Source organism: Rutilus rutilus (genome assembly GCF_951802725.1).
Source record: "Rutilus rutilus genome assembly, chromosome: 1".
NCBI classification, from domain to species: Eukaryota; Metazoa; Chordata; class Actinopteri; order Cypriniformes; family Leuciscidae; genus Rutilus; species Rutilus rutilus.
In genome coordinates this window covers 15465216-15490915 of record NC_140209.1, presented here as the reverse complement: position 1 = coordinate 15490915, position 25700 = coordinate 15465216, and the positions used below count along the sequence as shown (strand labels likewise).

At 36.6% G+C, this 25700-nt stretch overlaps 1 protein-coding gene and 1 long non-coding RNA gene across 2 annotated transcripts in view; both read right to left on the bottom strand.

Moving 5' to 3' along the window:
* Positions 1-232: 232 nt before the first annotated feature.
* LOC311291031 (uncharacterized protein) overlaps positions 233-25700 on the bottom strand; it is a 226217-nt gene continuing 200749 nt past the window's right edge. Inside the window, exons 3-6 of the mRNA XM_084409864.1 lie at positions 15552-15663; positions 13942-14161; positions 1739-3291; positions 233-916 (exon numbers count right to left, since the gene is read on the bottom strand). Coding sequence (XP_084265990.1) covers positions 911-916; positions 1739-3291; positions 13942-13999 — 1617 coding nt within the window. The 5' untranslated portion in view covers positions 14000-14161; positions 15552-15663 and the 3' untranslated portion in view covers positions 233-910. The remainder of the gene's footprint in view (positions 917-1738; positions 3292-13941; positions 14162-15551; positions 15664-25700) is intronic.
* On the bottom strand, positions 23529-24325 carry LOC311299219. The gene is made up of 3 exons (XR_014629085.1): positions 24023-24325; positions 23842-23939; positions 23529-23645 (listed from the first exon to the last, which is right to left on the bottom strand). It is a non-coding gene; the product is annotated as an uncharacterized lncRNA (long non-coding RNA).

Sequence of the window (25700 nt, the reverse complement as noted above, 5' to 3'; positions counted from 1 at the left end):
CTCTCTCCACCTATATCCGGTGTGTGGTGAGCGCACTGGCGCCGTTGTACTGTGGCTGCCGTCGCATCATCCAAGTGGATGCTGCACACTGGTGGTGGTTGAGGAGAGATCCCCTGATATGATTGTAAAGCGCTTTGGGTGTACAGTAGTACATATGAAAGCGCTATATAAATGCCCGATTCTATTCTATTCTATTCTATTCTATTCCTGATTCAAGCAGAATCAGCAGAAAATAAAGGACAATAATAATTAGATGTTGATAAAAAGCGTAAAGAGTTTAATCAATCATCATATGAAGCAAATACAAAAATAAAGTAAAAGCAAATGAGGCAGATCTCTCTCTTTACTGACTTATAAGAGCCAAAGCATCTCAAGAGAAGAAGAGAAGAAAAGAGTACAGTTTCAAAGATACATGAAAATATATCTTGCGTTTGCATGGAAGAGTAGAAGTGGATGATAAACTAGATGTTCTGATGAAAAACAAAGAAGAAAAATATCAGATTCATGTCTCTCTTAAAAGTGTTATGGCTTCTTCTTCCTGAACTTTGCCTTGAGATGTTTTATTTTCCAGTGTGAATTTTCTGGCACTCTTTCAGTTCATCTTCTGTAGTAAAGGACTTCAGCACTGAAACACACACCGTGTCTTTTTTGCTGTAATATTACTAATGAATCTTCTCCTTTGTGTGAATCTTCAGGTGTTTCTTCAGGACTGACGCCCAATGAAACTGTTTACCGCACTGATCACAGTTAAATGGTCTTTCTTCAGAATGAGAAGATGTGATTTCAGAGTGAAAGCCTGAGCCGCTTCTTCCCAGTGTGAACTCTCATGTGACGCTTAAGAGATGATTTACAGATTTAGGTTTACAGACTGCATTTTTAGCTTCTGTTTTTCCTTTCTTGTTCACGTCCATCAGATCTAAAAGAAACATTAAATCAAGTGAGATTTCAAATGAGAGACAAATGTGAAATGAAAAGTGAAGCTCAAAGTCAAGATCACTGATGAGTTCAATAGTCATTTTAATCTCATCAAATCTAGTCAACAACTGCTGTGCACGATTATGATCAATTTTAATGTCATGAAGATGATTTGTGTTATTAAATCATCTGTTGCCTTTGGCTTGCTCAGTTGGAGATATTCTGGGGATATTTAATTTGATTTTATCAATCAATAAATTCCACTAGAAACAAACCTTGTTGTATTATTTTAATTTAATACTGTGAAGCTGCTTTGATACAATCTGTATTGTGAAAAGCGCTATACAAATATACTTGACTTGACTTAATCACCAGTTTGGTCATGAAACTCTAGATGACGCAGGCTTGACGTGATCTGTAAGAAATCACATCGTTTCCTACACGACACAAGCTGATTGGCCTCTAAACTATGCAAAAATGTGAAACAACTTGTTGGCAGATGGCCCTTTCACAACCAGCATCAAACAAATATGTGTTGGACTGAAGGAAAAGCTGTTGTAAAAATGTCTGCCAAAGCAATAAATGTAAATGTCTTGTAAATGTAAGAAAAAACTTTCAATGGACTATTTTACACAATTGACTAATCATGGATTAATTGCTTCAGTTCAAAGTGTCCAGAAATGCAGAAATAGAAGAATTAGCAGAAATGCTAATGTTTCATTTAAAGTAATTTTAATCTTTAATGCTGGTTTCACTAGTGCCACCAAATGCTCTTAAATGTGAATTTGCAGCAGCTCAAAGTTTATAAAGATGAATTACTTACTGTGATTTCAGACTGGTGTTGTGGTTTCTCCACTACATGGATCCTCATGTGTCGCTTCAGGTGAACTTTAGCAGTGAAACTCTTTCCACACTGATCACACATGTGCGGCTTCTCTCCAGTTTGGATCCTCTCATGTGATTTCAGATGTGTTGACTGATTGTATCTCTTCTCACAGTGTGAACACTTGAAAGGTTTTTCTCCAGTGTGAATTCTCTGGTGCTGTTTTAAAAAGCCCACTGAAATAAAAGACTTCCCACACTCAAGGCACACATGATCTCTTACACCAGTGTGGATTTTCTCATGTCTATGTAAAGTTTTCCGCAGTGAAAAACTCTTTCCACACACAGAACATGAATGCGGCTTCTTCTTCGTATAAACTGTCAGGTGTGTCTTCAGGTCTGATGCCCAGATAAATGTTTTCCCACACTGATCACATGTGAACAGCTTATCTCCGGTGTGGATATTCTTGTGCCGTTTAAGATGTGCCAATTGTGTGAAACTCTTCCCGCACTGATCACATGTGAATGGTCTTTCTCCAGTGTGGATCCTCATGTGAACTTTAACATTTTCTCTGTATGTGAATCTCTTCCCACACTGAGTGCATGTAAACGGTTTCTCTCCAGTATGAACTCTCATGTGAACCTCTAGTTGCTGTTTGCTTGAGAAACTCTTTTCACAGCAATTACAAGAGAACGGCTTCTCTCCAGTGTGTCTCCTCATGTGAACATTAAGACATTCTCTGTATGGAAACCTCTTCCCACACTGATCACATGTGAACGGCTTCTCTCCTGTATGAACTCTCATGTGTTTCTTAAGTAGAAGTGATAGCAAGAAACTCTTCTCACAATGATGGCATGCATGATGTGGCTTCTCTCCAGTGTGTTTACTCATGTGAAGCTCAAGACTTTGTTTGTATGCAAAGCTCTTTCCGCACTGATCACACGTGTGCGGCCTCTCTCCGGTGTGAACTCTCATGTGAATCTGAAGATTTTGTTTGCTTGATAAACTCTTTCCACACTGATCACACTTAAATGGCTTTTCTCCAGTGTGGATCCTCACGTGGATCTCAAGACTTTTTTTGGTTGATAAACTCTTTCCACACTGAGTGCAGGTTGTAGATTTCTTGGCTCTTCTTTTCTTTAAAAATGTATTTTTAGTCTTTGTGCGAGTCAAACGTTTTTCTCCAGGTTTGACATGATGTTCCTCCTCCACTTCACTCAGTTCTTCACTCTCCTCCTTCACTTCACTCAGTTCTTCACTCTCCTCCTCCACTTCACTCAGTTCTTCACTCTCCTCCGTCACTTCACTCAGTTCTTCACTCTCCTCCTCCACTTCACTCAGTTCTTCACTCTCCTCCTTCACTTCACTCAGTTCTTCACTCTCCTCCGTCACTTCACTCAGTTCTTCACTCTCCTCCTTCACTTCTCTCAGTTCTTCACTCTCCTCCTTCACTTCACTCAGTTCTTCACTCTCCTCCTTCACTTCTCTCAGTTCTTCACTCTCCTCGTTCACTTCACTCAGTTCTTCACTCTCCTCCTTCACTTCCATCAGGTCTGAAATGAAAGGGGGGGGGGTCATTTCGGTAAATCTTCCAGCTATTCCAGAACATTATAGGCACATATCACATGTTTCTGTAGTGAGAACTGAAATTTTATTTGAACGACACAATTTGTATGTTGAATTTATCAAAAAAAAAAGTGTGACATTAAATCACGACCTTTGCAGAAATTTCACATGCTTACAGTAGAAGGTGAACACAGCTTTAGCTAGTTTAAAACTAGGGATGCACCGATCCGATACTCAGTATCGGTATCGGCTCCGATACTGCCATTTTTGCCGGATCGGGTATCGGTCAGATGAGGCCGATCCAAATCCGATATTGTGCGTATACTATTCAGTGTTATTGTTAAGCCCCACAAAAGGCACACAAACATTATAAAGCACCATACGTTTTCGTGCACAATATTATAAGTGTTCTGAAGCCATTATATAGTATAATGTGAGATATAAATTAATATTTAAGTTGTTAAATTCAAGGTAAACGTTTACCTCAGCTCCGGCTGTCAGTCATTCTTCATTCAGCACTCAAACAGCGCGTCGCGTTCGGTTACGACAGTTAACACGATGAAACTCTCTCCAAGATGATTCAATGTTACTATTATTATACTTGAGTCTTGATCTGTAGATAAAGGTCTATGGTTTCGCATAAAACAACTTTATCTTGCTGGACTTTATTGCTGTACCTTAATCATGTTACTTTCTACCGGGTGTCTGTTAGATCACAACACTCGAGTAAAGTCAGAGCACTATTTGTTCTTCACGCGCACAGTAACTGAAATTTAAAACTGTTAAAAGAAAATGCTGAATAGACTATTGCATAGATAGATACTGTATAATACACTACGCATCAATATGTATTTTCTTTGTGCTTTAAACTTTCCAATGCAGACTCGACGCGCTGCGCGCTGTGATTCATGTTGCTTCAAGCGCATCATTCTGCGCTCGGGATGCGCATAAGCGCTCTGTATTGGAGCCTTTCATATCATAATACAGGGACGCAATGAAAGATTATCAATAGCCGATCTATTATGTTGCTACCTCATTAAACAGCTGTGCTATGCATTAAAAAAATGTCTCAATTTTATAGTAGGATATAAAATAATTGCTATTTTTGATTTTTATCTTGTTTTTCATGAATGTATTTTACAACAATACAAAGAGCAATGTGTAAAGTTTTACCAGATTTAGTGTTACACTTATTGTCTCTAATTTGTTCCCCACTAAAGGTATTTTTTTTTTTTCACAAAATGTTCAAATTTTATACAATTATTGTGCACTCGTGATTTTTCTAGACTAAATTTTACTGCTGAATTATACACTAATCTAGTTTATAATAGCATTTATGTCAGATTATGATCATATATTTTCTGTTGTTGTATTTCTTTTTTTCAGTTCTTATTATCAGTTCAACACAGAGTTATAGAAATTCTACTTGATTAAAAAAAAACTGCGCTGGTATCGGTACGGATCGGTATCGGCCGATACTCAGAATTTTTGGTATCGGATCGGATCGGTTCTGAAAAAATGGTATTGTTGCATCCCTATTTAAAACTAGTTAATCTTTATTTGCATTATCTGTGTCCTACGTTTCACTCAACCCAGCTATCAAAATGGCTGAAAAGCTAAATTTCTTTGTTAAATATTAGCAAACTTCGAACTATATTAAAATTCTTAAGGAAATACTTAATGGTAAAGGTAAAAAGCACTTTACTGTTTAAGTCAGCAAGCCTTTTCCCACCATTTTTCAAATTATCAACGCAGCCGCACCGCGTACTGGATAAGCTAACAAAAACAAACCGTGTCAGTTACATTAGGGGTGTGCGATATCACGATTTTTGTTTGTGGACGATTAAATTGCCTCCACGATCTCATTTTGAAGAAATATCGTAGTATCGTACCACAGCGCATTCTATCAGTTGCACTTCTGACGCCTCCGTCTCAACAGTGTACAACGCAACGTACATTCACATCACACGTTAATGCAGAGGTACGGGACACTGCAATTCACAAAAGTTCATCTGTTGCATGTGCTGTGAAACCTTGCCGATTAAACATTTCATTCGCATTCATTCACGTGCTGATGCGCTGTTTCTAACATGCGCTTTTCTGAGTGCAAACACCCGAAGCGCACCGGCACTAAAAGCCTGTCGAACAGCGCCTGGTTACTGGACCAAGTTATCTTTTTTCGAGTCGCATTGCGCTAATACTGTCAAATACACACAAGGTTTACATAAACACAGTTCGTTATGTCTAAAGTGTAAGCAATCATTTGGGAGAAAATCGGGTGCTTGTCATATGCCTGTATATTAGATGCGTGTCTGTCTTAAAGTGACAGTAGCCTAATAGTAAACATGCTTGTCCTTAAAGGGATAATTCACCCCAAATTTTTAATTCTGTCATTATTTACTTTCTAATGTTGTCCCAAACCTGTTTTAATTTATTTCTTGTGCTGAACACAAAATAATATATTCCAGACAGTTGCTGGTCCCCACTGACTTCCACAGAAAGAAAAAATATACTATGGAGGTCACTGGGGACTAGCAACTGTCTGGTTACCCGCATTCTTCTAAATAACTTTTTTTTAACTTAAATTTTTTAACTGAAGAAAGAAACTTATTCAGGTTTAAAACAACTTGAGAGAGTAAATGATGACAATTTTCATTTTGGAGGGAACTATCCCTTTAATGTTAATAAAACAACAAAACACAGAGGAAATCTGCTCTCGACTGGGAAAGTCTTATCTAGTGTTTTACTTTTTTATTTGTTCATTTTATTTCTTTCTTGAATGCTATTGTTAAATAGCCTACACCTGTAGCTGAAAAAAATAAAGCACTGTTTATTTAATTTGTACATTGTGTTTATATGTAATGTGTATCTTTGTTCTTAATTTTAAATAAAGAAAAGATTTTTACCTTCGCCACTTTGGTATAAATGTCTGCCATTCTTTTTTATTTTATATTGTTACCTTGTACGCCTTTGTTTTTAAAAGTGGGACATTAATTTGGCTGTAATGCTCAGTCACTTGCAAAATTGTAAAAGCAACATGAAAAAGAATTGATAAAATCGTGAATCGTGATTTCTGTCAGGACCACTATCGTCAAATACGATTGAAAATTAGCATACAGTTTGGATTGGCGGTATGGTTCAGTTCTGGGCGGGAACTCCCTGCACATCCGATACCAGCCGAGCAGCAATAACCCCCCTTAGGGTAAACACAACAGAACCAACATCAATGTATTGCAGATTAGGGTTGGGCCGATTGACGATACCATCATTATTTTATTTTATCAGCGTTATTTTGTTTTAAGCAGATAAAATTGTGCTTATCAACCTTCAATGACATGGTAATAAAATTATATCACATTATTTTGGCAGTAAAATTTTGGCCGTTTTTTTGTGGACGGGTTTTGGTGAGATTTTGGGCTGGAAATCACCGTCCCAATCTGGCAACACTGTGCACCATTACAGTACTTATAGGCGAATAGTCATCATATCCTCCGCTCCATGAAACACGTTAAAGGGGTCATATAATGGTACATGCACTTTTACAAGTTAATTGTACTGAAATGTGTGTTGGCAGTGCCTGTACACAACCATGTAAAAATCCATCCAGTGTTTTTTTTTTTAATCTTCTTCCCCCCCCCAACTCAAATCAAGCAGTTCGATTTTGTGACGTCACAAAATCGACGCCTCTCCCATGATTGCTGATTGACAGTAGCGTTTCAACACAGCCCCGCCCTCACTCGTGAGCGAGCTGTCAATCATAGCCCGCGCGGACCGGCGCATCATTGTTGATAGCTGGAGCACTGAGCAGAATGGCATCTGAGTAATTGTGGTGTTCTGTTCTTGGGTGTAATAAGGAACACAGCAGTCATGCTGATGTTCCTAAATCCGTACAGCTGAAGACGCAGTGGTTGAGTTTGTTTTCGAAGGGAATATTCCCCACGATCAACGTCAATGCTTTCATGTTTACGCGAATCATTTCACCAGACTGCTTTATAAACGAGGGTCAGTATAAAGCTGGTTTTGCTAAAAGCTGTTCCTGAAAAAAGGATCGGTACCAACTCCGTGTTCTTGCTGAACCTCCAGAAGAACTGAAGTGAGTGTAACGTTTTATTAAGCTTTATATTGATATTTATATTAATCTTTGCAAATCGCTTGCACGCTTCACTATGAATGCAGCTATTTTTACACTCAGGTACATAACAGCATGTTTTCTATGTACGACATTCTCAATATAATTCATAATCCCACGTTTATAATGAACAACGCGTTATGGTTATTGTGTTAATTATTTCAAACGGTGTCCGCACAGAACAGAGGGGCGGGGCGAGCAAAGCTCATTATCATTTAAAGACACATGCACTGAAACGGCATGCTGAAAACAGAGCTGTTTTTGACCAGGTAAAATTAGTGTTTTCTTACAATACTAATGGGAATTTTTAATTAAAGCATATTACAAACTTTTAATTTAGACCCTAAAGAATCATATTAGCTTGTACAAAAATGGCATTATATGACCCCTTTAATGCTCAGTGGTACACATACACTCACCTAAAGGATTATTAGGAACACCTGTTCAATTTCTCATTAATGAAATTATCTAATCATCCAATCACATGGCAGTTGCTTCAATGCATTTAGGGGTGTGGTCCTGGTCAAGACAATCTCCTGAACTCCAAACTGAATGTCAGAATGGGAAAGAAAGGTGATTTAAGCAATTTTGAGCGTGGCATGGTTGTTGGTGCCAGACGGGCCGGTCTGAGTGTTTCACAATCTGCTCAGTTACTGGGATTTTCACGCACAACCATTTCTAGGGTTTACAAAGAATGGTGTGAAAAGGGAAAAACATCCAGTATGCGGCAGTCCTGTGGGTGAAAATGCCTTGTTGATGCTAGAGGTCAGAGGAGAATGGGCCGACTGATTCAAGCTGATAGAAGAGCAACTTTGACTCAAATAACCACTTGATACAACCGAGGTATGCAGCAAAGCATTTGTGAAGCCACAACACGCACAACCTTGAGGCGGATGGGCTACAACAGCAGAAGACCCCACCGGGTACCACTCATCTCCACTACAAATAGGAAAAAGAGGCTACAATTTGCACAAGCTCAACAAAATTGGACAGTTGAAGACTGGAAAAATGTTGCCTGGTCTGTTGAGTCTCGATTTCTGTTGAGACATTCAGATGGTCGAGTCAGAATTTGGCGTAAACAGAATGAGAACATGGATCCATCATGCCTTGTTACCACTGTGTAGGCTGGTGCCAATGAGTTCACTGTACTAAAATGGCCCCCACAGTCACCAGATCTCAACCCAATAGAGCATCTTTGGGATGTGGTGGAACGGGAGCTTCGTGCCCTGGATGTGCATCCCACAAATCTCCATCAACTGCAAGATGCTATCCTATGTGGGCCAACATTTCTAAAGAATGCTTTCAGCACCTTGTTGAATCAATGCCACGTAGAATTAAGGCAGTTCTGAAGGCGAAAGGGGGTCAAACACAGTATTAGTATGGTGTTCCTAATAATCCTTTAGGTGAGTGTATATGGTTCTTTAATGTATTTGCATTGTACTAAAATAGATAAAATAGATATTTAATTTGATTTTATCAATCAATAAATTCCACTAGAAACAAACCTTGTTGTATTATTTTAATTTAATACTGTGAAGCTGCTTTGATACTATCTGTATTGTGAAAAGCGCTATACAAATATACTTGACTTGACTTGACTTAAAATGTGTTAATTTTCAATGGGCATATATGCGGCTGAAACAGGTAGCCTAGTGCATCCCAAAATTTTCAACATTAACATTTTAATATAACATAGTCATTATGGCTTGTAGGAAAAAGCTTTTTGGCTTTTTTTTTTTTTTTTGAGGTGGGGTAGTGCACTATAGGCTCCTGTGCCGCAGCCTAGGCTTTTGTCCTTCATTACATTACTTTTACTTTTATACTTTAATTAGGTTTGAAACCAGTACTTTTACTTGAGTAAAAAGCTTGAGTTGATACTTCAACTTCTACAGAAGTCTTTTTAAACCCTATTATCTAGGGCTGTAATCTCCCAGTCGATTAGTCGATGATTTGGTCGATACGTTCTGGCTCGACCAAAATTCTGATTGGTCGATTTTTTTGCCGCGGTCATTTCATCAGTTTTGCCGCTTTCATTTTCATCAGGTGGAAAGCACTAATTGCTAATGGGGGTGTTTTCAGAGCACCCCTGTTTCACAGGTAACAATCTGTCTTCAGAACACCCCCCTTGGTTTCACTTCTTTTGGATTAGCCCAACCCACTGGAGAAGAGAGACAGATTGAAGAAAGTAGGCTACTAGAAGGTTTGCTGAATATTATTTAATTGTTAGAGCGTTTAATTCATAGTCATTCAGTCTTCTTCTACCATGTCAACAAAGACATCGGCAGTGTGGCAGCATTTTTTTTTTAAAGTTAATAGTCTATTCGTGTCTCAGCCGCGAAGCTGAGCTCCACAGAGCGGCTGCACAGAGTGGCTGAAATGATAGTGTCTGTCAAGTCAAGTCAAGTATATTTGTATAGCGCTTTTCACAATACAGATTGTATCAAAGCAGCTTCACAGTATTCAATTAAAATAATACATCAGTGTTTGTTTCTAGTGTAAAACGTCCACGTTTGGTAATGCTGATCAATAGCATTGTTGATTGATTAATTAAATTAAATTAAGCAAATTAAATTAAGTATCCCCAACTGAGCAAGCCAAAGGCAACAGTGGCAAGGAACCGAAAAACTCCATCAGGTGACCTAATGGTGTCCTAAAACTCCATCAGGTGACCTAATGGAGAAATAAAAAACCTTGGGAGAACCCAGGCTCAGTCGGGGGCCAGTTCTCCTCTGGCATTTATGAACTAGAGACCGGAATTAACTGTAAGATTAAAAATATTATATGAATGCCTGGCTGAAGAGATGCGTCTTTAATCTAGTTTTAAACTGGGAGAGCGAGTCTGAGCAACGAACACTATCAGGAAGACTATTCCAGAGTTTTGGAGCTAAATGTGAAAATGCTCTCCCTCCTTTGGTGGATCTGGATATCCTAGGTATGACCAAAAGCCTTGAATTTAGTGATCTTAAAGAGCGCGATGGATTATAGGGCGATAGAAGATCCGTTAAATAGACTGGAGCTAAGCCGTTTAGGGCTTTATAAGTCAGTAGTAGGGCTGCACGATTATGACAAAAATCATAATTGCCGATTATTCCCTTGAAATTGTAATTGCGATTATTAATTACGATTATCACAATTTACATTGAATATATATATATATATATATATATATATATATATATATATAGGCATATTATTATACATGTTTACTTAAAAATTGTGAACACGCACAAGTACTGTCCCCCTTTACTTAACATAGACATAAATTGTTAGAATATGACTAATAGTAAAGACTACTAATAAATAAACATTATGCCTATGCTAAAGCTATTAAATAGCAGTCCCAAACTAGCTTTTGTTAATACAATGTTGGTATGAGGCAATACCTTGTAATTAATACGGACTTTATAGGTAGCCAATGCAGTGATGATAAAATCGGTGTTATATGATAACATTTTCTTGATCTAGTAAGAACTCTAGCGGCGGCATTCTGGACTAACTGTAGCTTGTTTATTGAGGATGCAGGACAACCAGCTAATAAAGCATTACAGTAATCTAGTCTCGAGGTCATGAATGCATGAACTAACTTTTCTGCATCAGAAACAGATAGCATATTACGTAGCTTAGCAATGTTTCTAAGGTGGAAAAAGGCTGTTCTTGTAACATATGAAATATGATTTTCAAAAGACAGGTTGCAGTCTAGTATAACACCCAGGTCTTTTACTGTAGAGGATAAAGTAACAGGACATCCTACAATGTTAAAGTTGTATTGTGAGAGGTTTTGTGGGCGGTTTTTTGAGCCGATAAGTATTACCTCTGTCTTGTCTGGATTTAATAAAAGAAAATTGCACGTCATCCAATCTTCCATTCGAATGGGAACTTCTGTTATTTATGACATACAATACAACATTAATCAGGGTTCAATACAACATTAATCAGGGTTTTTCCTGGGTCAAAATTGGTCTTCGGTGGTGGTTGACCGACATGGTCATCCACACACAGCAAAGACTACCCTAGTACCCACTTCCCACATGATCCGCAAGCCCAATATGCAATTATCAGACACAGATTTTACCTGTCACTCTCACTGTCATCCTTTCTTGCCCTCTTTGCAAAAAAGCTGTGATTTTTCCACGACTGGCTTTCATTGTTTTGAAAGATAAAATCCTTTTTTGATAGACCTGATAATTATTTTAGTATAATCATATAAATTAAAAAGTAGCATTAAAAACGTAGCGTTAAGATGTGTAATAGTGTAATTTTTTACCATATAAAATTAGCAGCTAGCTAGCAACAGCTTGATTTGTGCTTTGATCTAGTTTCATCTCACTCCAGTCTGCACTTGGGGGTGCAGAGGCAGGCAGGCTAAATACACATTAACTGCGCAGATATTAACATAAATAAATACATAATATTCAATTAAAATAAACATAAATAAGACTTATTCATGTTACTTTATTTATTTTTATCGATTGCAACAATTAACTACATTATTTAATCACGATTAATCGCCATTAAAAAAAATCTACTTTTTAACATTTTTTATAATGTAATAATTTCACAATTAATCTCCAAATTAATGTAGTATATTTATAAGACAGTATATTTTAAATATTTGTCTAACAGGTAGGAAAAATATACAGAAATTGAAGTTATCAAACAGTTTGCACTGCATACATTTTAAATTGTACACAGATTAATCCTTATTATAAAACGGTTAGTTCCAAAATCATTGATTCTGATTGGTCAATAGCTGTGCTTTATTCACGATAAAACACGGCTATGACCACTTCACCCAACGGTTCTATGTATCACTACAACACCCCTAGCAACCACTCTTAGCAACACATGCGTGATCTATGTGAGAGATCGAGAAAGCGAGTGTAAAGTTACCTGCATTCACAGTAGACATTGCATTTTCCTTCAGGTCAGTCCTATATTCATAATAAAACAATCCGTTTGAATGTCCGCTGCGATATCTTGTCCTTTTAACAGTTAACCGTTAAGGGGTGTTACGTTAGTCATCTGTCAGTTGCATCTTCCTTCTCCGTGAAAACAAGTCTGAGTCTTTTCAATATAAAAGTCTTCTCTGGCGACTGACTCATAAGACAGTCTTTGCCGCCATCTATTGGCGAAATAATGTATGTAACTTCTGCTGCTGTTTACGGTCAGGGACTATTTTTTCCAGCGGAAGGAATGTTTTTAGTGATTTTACTTCATGAAAGTTGCATAGATAAATATTTTTCGGCTTTAATATTTGTATTGTGTGGCAACCGTTGCAGGCACAACGCCCTTCAGCCGTTACGTATTCACGATACAGCACAGCCTCTCGTACCTTATTGCTTACTTAAAGTTATAAACGATCTTTAGTCAAGAGCAGTGAGTGTTTTTCTGTGTTATCTTTGTTCTTTGATTAACTTTAATGACAGAAAGCTTTATTGGCTACTGTCTCTTTAAAACCAGCCGCTGACAGAGACACGGATCTCACAACTCTTTGCTTTCATTTACGACTTTAACTAATTTAAGACTGCTCTTATGAGGATACTCGACAAAACGGACATTTTGACATAATTGCGTGTGTTAATGCCATCTCTCTGTTCTTCTTCGCGCGATTTTTTTTTTTTTATAGAAAGATTAAAAATACGGGAGAAATACGGGATAATATTTAAACGGGATGATAGCGGGATAGCAATGTAAAATACGGGAGAATCCCGGGAAAAATGGGAGGGTTGACAGGTATTCAGACACTGACACGGGCAGACCAATTGCTTTAACCATTCATTATAATGAATCGGCTCAAATGAGTCATTAGGTCGCGAATCGGACTTTAGTGGACGTGTATGGGATCAAATTCCCGCCAAATATATGCGGTCACGTATAAAAAAATAATAAGCGTGAATCGAAAATTTTAAAACACATATGAAAAAATGAGAAACATGAGAAAAACATGAGAAACAAATAATGCAAAATGATCAGAATAGCAAACAACGTGGTCACGGATCAAAATATAATAAGCGTGAATTCAGAAATAACAAGCATGAATAAAAACTTTAAACACATTAAAAGTGATTTTGCACAAAACTTAAACTTATGGTCAAGCTTTCTTAAAAAGTATGTTTTCCTTGGTTTTATTACAGTGTACTTTGTGCTTTCTTGCATTTTCTGCTCATATTTTACTCTTTTGTACGCTTGTGCTGTTTTTCTCTTCGCTCTTCTTTCTATGTTCTGCGCTTGCTTTCCCAAATGTTGCAGTTCCAGTTTCAGGTAAATTAGGGCGGGTTTAATTTAAATTTCAATGTAGGAAAAACCCTGTTAATACAACGTTCCTTACAAATCTGGTTTTGCTTAAGTTTCTCAAACCTCCCTTTACTCACCATTTGTTGATAACAAACAAAAAACATTTGTACCCATTTCATAGTTTAACTGTTGATCAAAAATGTGATGAAGGGCTTGAATGTTTCTAACATGAATGTTCTCCAGCATCATGAATGAATGAAGAATAAACACCAACCTCTTTGTTCTTCAGGATCTTCAGTGTGTTTCATTCTGCAGGGTTCTGGATCACTCATGTTCTCACTGTCCTCTTTAATAAACTCAGTCTTTGCTGATTTCAGCTCTTCCTGATGCTCGTCTTCACTTGTAGCTGATGGGAATATTCCAGCATTTATTGGATAATTACAGTGGGAGGAGCTTCACTGATGATGTAATTACAGTGGGAGGAGCTGATCTGACTAAATAAAAATAATAATATCAGTTCCTGAATATGTTTTTATACTAAATATCACATCTAAGCCTTTATGTCTGTCTGAAGTAAAGTAACTGATGTAGCCTATTCATGAATTTATAACTTATGCTATGGCTAACCAGAACACTCTCCTGCTTTTTCCATTACAATATCTCTAGAACAAAAAAAGTATATAAAACATCACAATGTCTTCCGAATATTGACAAAGGTCAGAAAAAAACAGAAGAAAAAAAAAACAGTTGAAAGCCAGATCTAGAATGATCATCTTTATCAAGTATATTTAAATTCAGTAATTTCACTTAAATGGCAATGGAAATTACCTATTAATTGTCATTTAAGTGAAATTACTGAACTTAAATATATATATATATATAATTATATTAATATAAATATAAAAATGATCATTCTCGAAGAAAATTTCAGATGGCACTCAGATGGTTGCATCTTAACTCTTCAAATGTATCTTTGTGAGCAACAAATAGGCAACAGTCTGCTGACACCAATGCAATGAGCTTTAAGTGTCAATTTACAGGAGATCTGAAGACATCAGCATAATAAATGAGGTGAAAACAGGAACTATTGTCATGAAATAAAGAGTGTTTTCAGCAGATCTGTTAATATTGATGAGCCTCAGACTATCAACACTCATTCAACAAGCCATTCAGGATCATCAGCAGATCATCTCACTTTATTCTGAGTGTTTGCTGTTAGAAACACATTATTTGAGTCAGGATACATGATAAAAGCCTGTAAAACTGCTCTATTGAAAGACAATACTGTTGGTTCTCACAACATGATAAAGATAAAACATAAAAAAATATTTAAAAAAAAAACACTAATGGCATTCATCTTTAACCACCTCATCTAAATAACTACAGCAGCATCATGTCAATATCTAAATATATATTTTGATTTTGTAGTACATTTATTGCACTAATGTTATTAGATCAAAACCGACAATGATCCTAAAAATTATAATCCTCATTAAGCTCAATGTTAAGTATTTAGACATATATGTTCCAGTATATTAACAATATGGAGTAACACATTTAATTTGTTAAAGATCAAATAAAACGGCAGCATCAATTTCCCTCACAGATCTCAAACTTTAACTCTTGACATTCAGTAACAGTTCTCACACAAACATCGACACAATCACACAAACGAACACAAAATCGCTCAGGTCTGAATGAACTCAACATATTCTCCTCATGCTCGCTGCTGCTGCACTAAATGTTTATTTCAGAAGGAAGACGCCAGGAAAGACGCACAAGTATCGCTTTGATCGATGAAAACAATACAGAAATGAGCCTGTCGCTTAATCAAACTGTGTAAAGTGTGTGTGATGGTTGTGTAAATATGAGAATTTGAAATACCGTGAACTGCCCCCTCCTCTTCTTCTTCTTATTCTTCGTTTGGTGTTTTATGGCGGTTGGCAAACCAACTTTCGGTGCATTACCGCCACCAACTGGACTGGAGTGTGAAGCACTAAAAAAACAATAAGCAACTAAAAAATAATAATAAAAAAAAAAAAAAAAAAAAACCTTTATCCCCTATACTTCAAATTCTCCAATCTACTCCTATTGTTTTAAGATACTTCATTAGCCTATCGCACTATATATTTTTACTTGTACTACTTGCTTTTGCTGCCCTCCTCAGTTCATTTGAAGAATTAAAAAGTGCAAAAAAGTTTTGTCTATTAGTACATTAATGATTATAAATAGCTTGAAATTCCAGCTTCCGACAGCTCTGAGTACATGAGATTTCTTTCTGATCAATGACATTAACAGTCCATTAGTGCATGGCTCACAGTTTCTACTTCTCCACATATGCTTGTTTTCCAACCATCCTTCCTAAACCTATATTTATATGGCTTTGAGGTTTTGAGGCAATTAAATTATGCATGTTAGGTGATTACATGAGCTGATTTAATGTTTGTATTTAGCAACCTTTGTGCTGAATATGTCTGTTGATAATAATAATAATAATATGTTTATTTTATATACCTTTCTGAGGACTCAAGGTCGCTTTACAATAATTGCAAATACACAAAACATAGAAACATGACATAGAGAGGATACATATAAACTGTGAAGGATAACATAGTAGAGGTATTGTACATATAAAATCAGAACATTCAGGGGTCAGGGAAACAAGGATTTGTTGTGGAATTGAATTCCAAAGAGTTGGCGCAGCGGTGCAAAAAGCCCTTCCACCAAATGATGATAGTTTGTGTCGTGGGATTTTCAACAGACCGGTATCAGATGATCTAAGTGTGCGGACAGGTGTGTATGTATGGAGGAGGTCAGAGATATAGTTTGGGGCAAGACCATGGAGTGCTTTGAATAAGGAGTATCTTGTACTGAATGCGATAGCGGATGGGTAACCAATGTAGACTGCGTAAGATGGGAGTAATGTGGGAAGATTTCTTAGTGTAAGTGAGGACTCTGGCGGCAGAGTTCTGGATGTACTGAATTTTATTTAATGATGAGTTTGGTAGGCCATAGAAAAGAGAATTGCAGTAGTCAAGCCGTGACCTGATGAAAGCATGAACTAGGGTCTCAGCATCACTGATGGTAAGAAATGGACGTAAGCGTGCAATATTGCGAAGGTGGAAGAAGGCAGATTTAGTGAGAGAATTTGAAGCCATGATGACGGATGATATCACCTAGTGGAAGCATGTATAATGAAGAGAAGAGGCCCAAGAACAGAACCCTGAGGAACACCGTGCGGGACAGAGGCAGAAGTGGACTTTGACTGGCGGATTGGAGATGTAATGCTGGCGATCAGACAGGTAGGAGGTGATCCAGGATAGGGCAGTTCCAGAAATACCAAGAGCAGAGAGTCGTGAAATGAGAATACTATGAGAGATTGTATCAAATGCAGAGGAAATGTCTAGGAGAATTGATGCAGCTGCCAACTTTTGAGTTTTGCTTGGAGTTAGAATTATGGAAATACTATACAATATACACAATATTTACATGGTACAATTTCGTTTTTTTTATTATTGCTTGACACAAATTTCATGATTTCAATTCAATTCTTGTGATTTGATTTAATATTGACTCATTTGGATAAATATTAGGTAGGCTACACAAGATAGGCGTTAATTTTTCTTAAGAAAAAAAAAAAAAATCACCTAATGCTGCAAACATACAGAGAGCCCTATCAGCTGGTAGTATTATTTAAGGTAAAAAAAAAAAACTCAAATTAAATATAATGCTTTTTTAAAAATTTTATAATAACAACTTTATTTAATTATATAAGTAAAAATAGTAATATAGTACACATATTTAGCAAAATACTCTCTATAGCTCTTTTTTTCTAGCCAACTAACATGCTATAGCCTATATTATGGTCATTAAATGGCTTTCCTGAGGTAAATGTTTTGTGACACAATTGTTCTCCAGCTGTTTTATTGACCCTTTCCGCGGTTGAAAAACACTGATTGATCGATATTATGTTTGAGAAATATACATTTCGGTAAGCCGTACTGTATCTTTCAACAGTGTTCATGTTTATTTACTATTAGCTAGTAGAGATGATCGGTTCTGCCGCTAGGGATCTGTCACGTCACATTTACAAGCGCCAAACGGTATTTATTGCTTGAATTTTTTTTTATAAAATCGAGAGAATCTGAGAGCTGAGATTTTTTTTTATATCATAAGTAACCTGCTCTGTCTAGTCCAGGGGTCTTCAACTAAAATCGCTTGAGGTCCAGTAAATGAACCCTCCTCACCAGCCGAGGTCCGGACAATTATATACCTAAAAATATTAATTGATGGGTTTTACTAGACTAAAGAAATGAGTGTAGATTAAACAAAAAAATTGTTCATTGAACAAAATATAATGTTATGGATAAACATGTTTTTCTTATGTATAAGCAGATTTAAGTAATCCTTCACAAAACTGATCTCATTTTAATGTTGTTCTGTTATGTCCTTCAAGCTGCTTTGGCAACACATTCTCACTCCCAACTCGTCACATATGGACGCTTGGCCAGGACCCCTTGGCGTCACTTTTCAACGATCTGGGTATACCTTTAGCGTCAATTTTCAACGTGCAGGGTAGTCCGATAGACTTCTATAGAACTCTGAACTGGAGCCTGCGGCGTTGAAATTTGACGTTTTGGGTAAGCATAACGCGAACATGTAAGGCTGGCTGGTATGACGAGTGGATAGTGCCACGGATAACTTACCGAAGTCGACAGTCGTGTACTTTTACGTGACAGAAGGGGTACGCCGCACCACAGACGCGTGACACCAACGTGTGACTCCAACGTCGCACCACAGCACGCCGCACCACAGACGCGTGACACCAACGTGTGACTCCAACGTCGCATCACAATAAAATAATATCTATTTTTCCCCCTAGCTTTTCTTATCTTTCCTTTGTTATCTTTCTAATCAATCATTCTTTTCTTGTATTCTGATGACATTGAAAATATCACTGATACAAATTTTGTATTGTATACAAAGTTGTGTATGTCATTAATGTCATCTCTGAATGGTTTACGAACATAATATATATATATTTTTTAATAATTCACTCACTTTCTACTGGATATGAGGACTATGCAAATTATACACCATCAAAGTCACAACTTTTTGCACAATTATTAACAACAACTTTAAAGTTGAACAGATAAATTCATTAATTGTAATCTATAAACATAATATTCTGGAATGTGTCATTCTGAGTTTTTACTTTTGAAGGTGGTAATAATTTTAATTTACACAGTTGACCATAATGGGCGAATACACAATATGAAACTATTCACGATATTGTTTACAGGAGAAGGTGACAAGAAAGTATTTTAATAGCCTATTATTTTCAAGAAATCAACAATGAAAAAAAATAAGACAGGGAAATAGTCTTTTAGTCACAAAATGCAAAACAATGTAGGTTCATGTTCAAATGTTCAAAACTAGGGCTGTCAGTGTCGACTATTTTATTTATATATTTTTTGGTCATAAAGATAGATCTGAAGTGAACAATAGCCTTTAGTATGACTTAAATACATATTACAAATGAGGCAATATAATTGGTTCAAATAAAGTAGGGTATTAAAAGTAATTAATTATTTAATTTTATTTAACAACACTATTAAAATACATGAAGAAATATATAAACAATGAACATATGTATATTATGTACAAATGCCAACAGAGGGCGCAAGAGGGCTGACGATAATTGTTACACTTTACATCAAGAGCAGTACGGTGACGCATAGCTGCTGCCACATACATATTATTTTTTCCCCTCAATTATGTTGTAATAACGAGATCTTATGTCGTTTTAACGTCATCTTTTGTTAAACGACTGTTAAAACGACATATTTTTCTCGTAATAACGAGATGTCGTTAAAAACTACATCTTTTTTTTTGCCTTTATAAGGACATGTGTAGTCATGTACAAAATATGCCTTTATCCACATACAATTGACAGCCTATCGCGCCTTTATCACACTTCTAAGTTCAAAAAGCTTAAGCAAATAGTAACAGCCCCCAATCAGGCAAAATGAATCAATGAGGCCCTTTTTAAAAATATATTTTATATAGGCCTATAAGTTTTTTTTATATAATATATTATATATAGCCTAAGATTTATTTTTTGTTAATAGGCTATATCTTCATTACCTAGAGATATAATTAAACAAAAAGTAGTCAAAACACATCTAACAGAACATAGCCTAAGTTGTTTATTTTGTTTTGTGACATTGTGTTCTTATTTTGTTTAATTAACGAAATGTCAATCTTCATCTTTATAACAGAAGATACAATACAAAAATATTCAAGATACAGCCATATAGGCTACAATCGTCACATGTATAACAGATTGTCACCTTATAAACAGTCCTTTGTGTGGTGGAATAAGCAATGCTATATAGAAATAGTTACCGGTAGTATAATTAAAACTTTATTTTATTATTTTATTGGTTCATTAACTAATTATGCTAACTCAACTAATTTAAAGGGTTAGTTCACCCAAAAATTTAAATTCTGTCAGTAATTACTCACCCTCATGTTGTTCCAACCGCGTAAGACCTTCGTTCATCTTCGGAACACAAATTAAGATATTTTTGATGAAATCTGAGCCATGTTTCACTCCTCCATAGGCTTCCAGTGTGACCGAAACTTGCTGGCCCAGAAAAGTTATTAAAGAGATCGTTAATATAGTCCAAGTGACTCCAGTGGCTCAATCTTAAGTATATCAAGCGACGAGAATACTTTTTGTGCGCAAAAACAAACAAAAATAACGACTTTATTCCACTATTCATTTCCTTCTCTCTGGATGTCTAGTTGGTTCGCGTAGTGTTTTTGCGCAGCGCGTCTGTGTTACACGTCACCACGTAGGCTCACTATTGGCCGACGCCAGTCATGTGTGTGTTGCGTGATGACGTGCAACACAGACGCGCAGCGCAAAAACACTACGAGGCCCAGAGAGAAGGAAATGAAAAGTGGAATAAAGTCGTTATTTTTGTTTGTTTTTGCGCACAAAAAGTATTCTCGTCGCATGATAAACTTAATGTAGTGCCACTGTAGTTACTTGGACTATTTTAACGATGTTTTAATAACTATTCTGGGCCGGTGAGTTTCGGTCACACTGGAAGCCTATGGAGGAGTCAAAATTCTGTCAGATTTCATCAAAAATATCTTAATTTGTGTTCCGAAGATGAACGAAAGACTTACATGGTTGGAACAACATGAGGGTGAGTAATTACTGACAGAATTTTCATTTTTGGGTGAACTAACCCTTTAATGTAAAGAGCTGGATACTAATTACTAATTAAATAATGTCAAATATTAAATGTAGGCTATTGATTAGAGTTGCCATAGACTAAAGGATTTTTCTAGACTAGTAGTAATTTATTTAAGCAATTAGGACTAATCGCACGTTTATATTCAATCCTGGGTGTATATATGGCTATTCCGCGCTCAAGCGCATAAAACTTACTATTCTTTTCTGTATGACCAGAAATGATGGAGTATTTAAGTTGTTTCCACTGTTGATAGGAGAATGCGAGTGATGGCACCGGCGCCTCCGCGCCACACTCTGCACAAACACTCGGATATGCGCTTAATAATAGCGAACATTTATCTAGGTTAACATTACAGCGAGCGGCCATGCCAGACTGATAAGTCCTCTTCTACCCCTTTTCCACCAAGGCAGAGCTGGTGCTGGTTCGGAGCCAGAGCCTAGTTTCAAATCGGTTCTTTGTTTTTCCACCGCCAAAGCACCAGCTCCGAACCAGTAAAACTGGTTCTTAAGTAGCACCAAATCATTGCAGGGTCTAGAACGGAGCCAAGAAAGAACCGCTTGCGTCAGAGGCTGGGGGCGGGGTTACCGTGGCCAACAAGACTGAAGAGAAACTTGTGACCGCCATTTTCAAATAGCAGCTAATCGAGCTAACAGCAGCTAAACACGATGGACGCGATCTAAAATATAAATCTAAGGCTAAAGTCGGCATCTTATTGTTAAAAATAAATGTTATGTACATGCCGTTACTCTCGCTTGTAATCTCCGTCTGTACTAATGGCGAGCCGCGCGAACACGTTGGATCCGCCGTGTTTGGATGCCGATGTAGGTCCGCAAAGCCATGAACATCAATAGCAAAGCAACGTGCGCCATTGTTGATGATGTGTTTGTGTTTGGCGCCGCCGCGCTAACGTTGCTGAAAAGATGAGACGTAGCTGTGACGTAAGACCTGGCTCTGCGTTGGCTCTTTTAGCCTGTGGAAAAGCAAACCGGTTCTTTGGAGGCTTGTCAGTCGAACCAACTCCGAACCGGCACTAGCTCTAGCTCCGAACCAGCACCTGGTTCTTGTTGGTGGAAAAGGGGTATTCATGGTTAACAAATCAAATTCTGTAGCATTTTATTGCGCCAGTTTGAAGAGGACGACTGAAACACTTAGCCTATACATAAACGCCCAACGCTGGTGTTTTTCTTTAAACAAATTTGTTTAGTCTTTAAAATAAATATTGTTTGTGGGCTAATTAATGCCACAATAATTTGGTTATTTTATTGGCTACTTTTATTTTTCATTTTTGTTTTGCATTGAATACCATTTAAAGGATTTGCTGTGCACCGCAATGCCATCCTCCCATAGAAAGACACGTTAAGAGCCACCTTTATTTTCTTTATAATAAAGGGTTTCTATCGGAAAACGCTTAACGTGTAATTAAATGCATTGCGTTCATATTCTGGGATCATCTGCTTTTCTGTAGGATAGTATGGTTTATTAATAAGGTGTGTACAGCATTTGATCTTTATCACTGAAGTAGCCTATTAAGCCACATTAAGCTTTTTCTTTATTATAAGGGTTTTCTACACTGTTAGACTTTTCAAGGGTTTTTTACAGTAACTTACTGGCAACACTGTTGCCAGTAAGTTACTGTAATTAAGAGTTACAGTACCAAACCGTATTTCAGTTTTGTGTAATACAGTGCATTACTGTAAAAACGAAGCTAATCAGTACAGTGCATTACTGTAAAAACAAAGCTAATCAGTACACTACTGTAATTATTTTTATTTGTACTAAATATAAATTAAATTTGATCATTTTGATATATGATTAATTTTATTTTTATCCTACATAAGTACTACTTTCATACAAACCAATTAGACAAAGTTATCACAAAATACCATTTTTTTATTTAAAACATTTCATATATATCACAAAATAAACATGCCAATGCTGGAAATGATGTGTGAAATTTTTACACATTAATGGGTGAGTTTAGAGACGACATTTTTTGTGTTAATTTTAACTCATTCATTGTGTTAATGATTTTAACAAAGTAAATATGTCAGAGAGGTTAGCACAAAGATGTGTAAACGTGTTAAATTAACACATTATGTGCTGTCCTTCACTGCAAACATTTTTGAGAACATACATAAAACCATAAACAAAACATTAGCATTTGACTAAATGAATGTAGAGTCATTGGTTGTTTAGCTTATACAAGTATTATAATGAAATATCAACCATTACATTCATAAAACTGCAGAATATAAATACATTTTTAAGCATTCAAAAAGGAAATGTCCAAAACAGGACAAAACACAGTTCTTTTCACAATACAAGACACATAACCCCACCTTAAAAATAATTTCACTTATTTCCAAAAATGTGTTGGATTCATGTACACTGGAGGCCAAAAGAAGTATTTAAGTGTCGTAATGTTTTTGAAAGAAGTCTCTTTGATGCTCAAGAAACATTTCTTATTATTATCAATGTCTGACTGTCTACTCCATCTTTTCTACAGCATAGGAGTAAAAGTCATCATCAAAATAATCTTTAAAAAGCCAACACAATGTTTTTGACCACCTTTGTGAATAAATGAACTCCTCCAAAGATTGGTTCCTGTTCAGAACTTGATTGACAACATCAGAGTGTTCCCTGGTCTGCATGCGTGCCCACAAACACAAATGTACTCAGTCCTTCAGAGGAGATCCCGGTTCCAAAACTATATGAGAGAGAGAGAGAGAGAGAGAGAGAGAGAGAGAATATTAGTGTCACATTATTTTTAACCTCCTTTTTTGTTAATTTTTATTATTATTTTCACAAAAACTTAAGAATATATATTTGTAAACAGCTTTTGCCAATAAATAGCATACAAAATAACTAAATTAAATTATGCCAGATTAAATTTTAATACTTACAAATCCTAAATTCTGTCCAAAAATGCTGAGATCCATAGAAAGAACGACTGAAATCGATGATTTTAGCCCATTTCAGCTTGTCTGCAGTGAAGGAGTACCTGTTTGAGACAAATACACAGTAAGATACATGCAAGAAATCACTGTGTGATGATCGTTCTCCTTCCTACAGTAGTTAACCCACCTGTGCGCTGATATTAGGACCTTCCTAGTCAGGTGGAACTGCAATGGTAGAGTCTTCTGGCTAATAAAATATAAAAATAATGCAAAAATATAAACTTAAGTTGTTTAGAATGCTAGATTTGGTCTGAATGAATTAGTGAGAGTTTTACTGCAGTGCTTACCTGGATACATTAAATCTGGTGAGACTGAACAAAGACAATGGTCCATCTTCTGATTGGTTCATTTGCTGTGTAATAAAGTTAGACATAATGCAAAGGTCACTTATTTGATATAAAGTTAGCCAATTTTATAGAGATTTTATAAGATATTGTAAGCTACCTGCACCAGTGGCTCAAAAGCAATTTTCACATAGCGTATGCTAATAATTTCAGCAAACTTATCTCAAAATATATCACAAATGGGCTGACCTACCTCTGGAATCTTGCTAAGTCACTGACGCGAATTGGCGCTTTGTTGCAGTTGCCTTTAAACACAAAAATGGAAGTAAATATTAAATTCCATTAAAAAAAAAACTATAATATGGTATAGTTTGCAAACTAATGCTAAAACTATAAAGGTTCTCATCAGTAGGCCAAAATTAGGCTATAAACAGAATTTCACATTAGTTTATTCACATTTATTGTTAATGTAAACGCGTTGCTCGTTGGCATATTTTAACTCGACAATTCAATAATCTAACAAGGTGTGTAAAATGAAACGTTAGCTCGATCAGTTTACCATGGTAAAGTTCGTTACCGCCATGTTGACGACGAGTAACGTTAGGCTAGCGTTAACGTTATAACATGCGTTAAACTGGTCACAATCCTGTCAACAGCCAGTCTATGGTCAACATACACAGAATGTTTTTCTTTTTTTTTTTTTTTTTTTTTTTTTTACCTTGCTTGCTGATCTCTCTCTCGGTGAAGTGAATTCCGTCTCTTCCCCGGGCCAGACACGAACGTCGCGATCCAACAAAAGACAGACCCCATTACCTACACTGGATGTCTGTGACTGTCTGACGCGACACGACAAATCCCAGACAGTTATATTTCAGACGTAGTCCGATACGAGTCCAAGCGCTCGCGCTAGTTCTTACAAGGGATAAACAGGTTTGCATTTAAAGGTCCGGTCGCTTCAATGTGTTCAATATAGACAGCCTCTGCTCTGGCTATTATAGCGTTGTAGACACGCGGTGTAAGGCAAAAATTAGGAAATAAAAAGCACGGTGGAATGGTGCCAGCCAGAGAGGCAGTTACATCAAATACAGTAGTATACAGCAAATTTAAAAAATACAGTAAGTCTCTGTATGTGGTGTTAGACGTCACAGAAAATTCCCATGATGCAATTGGAATCACAGTTATTTACTGTAAAGAGAAATAGCAGTATAATACTGGGGGATTTAAAGTAAATAACTGTAGAAATTACAGAAAAGTCTAACAGTGTATGGGAGGAAAATGCTTAGCCTAATATGCAATTAAACACAATGTTCGTATTCTGGGCTCATCTGCTATTAATAAGGTGTGTACAGAATTTGATAATTTAACATGAATGACCGTTGGGGGCTGTTATTTCTTCAGCTTTTTGAACGTATGATAAAGACATGATTGGCTATCAATTTTATGTGGATAAAGGCATATTTTGTAGCCTACATGACTACACACGTCCTTATAAGGCCAAGAAAATATGTCGTTATTACGAGA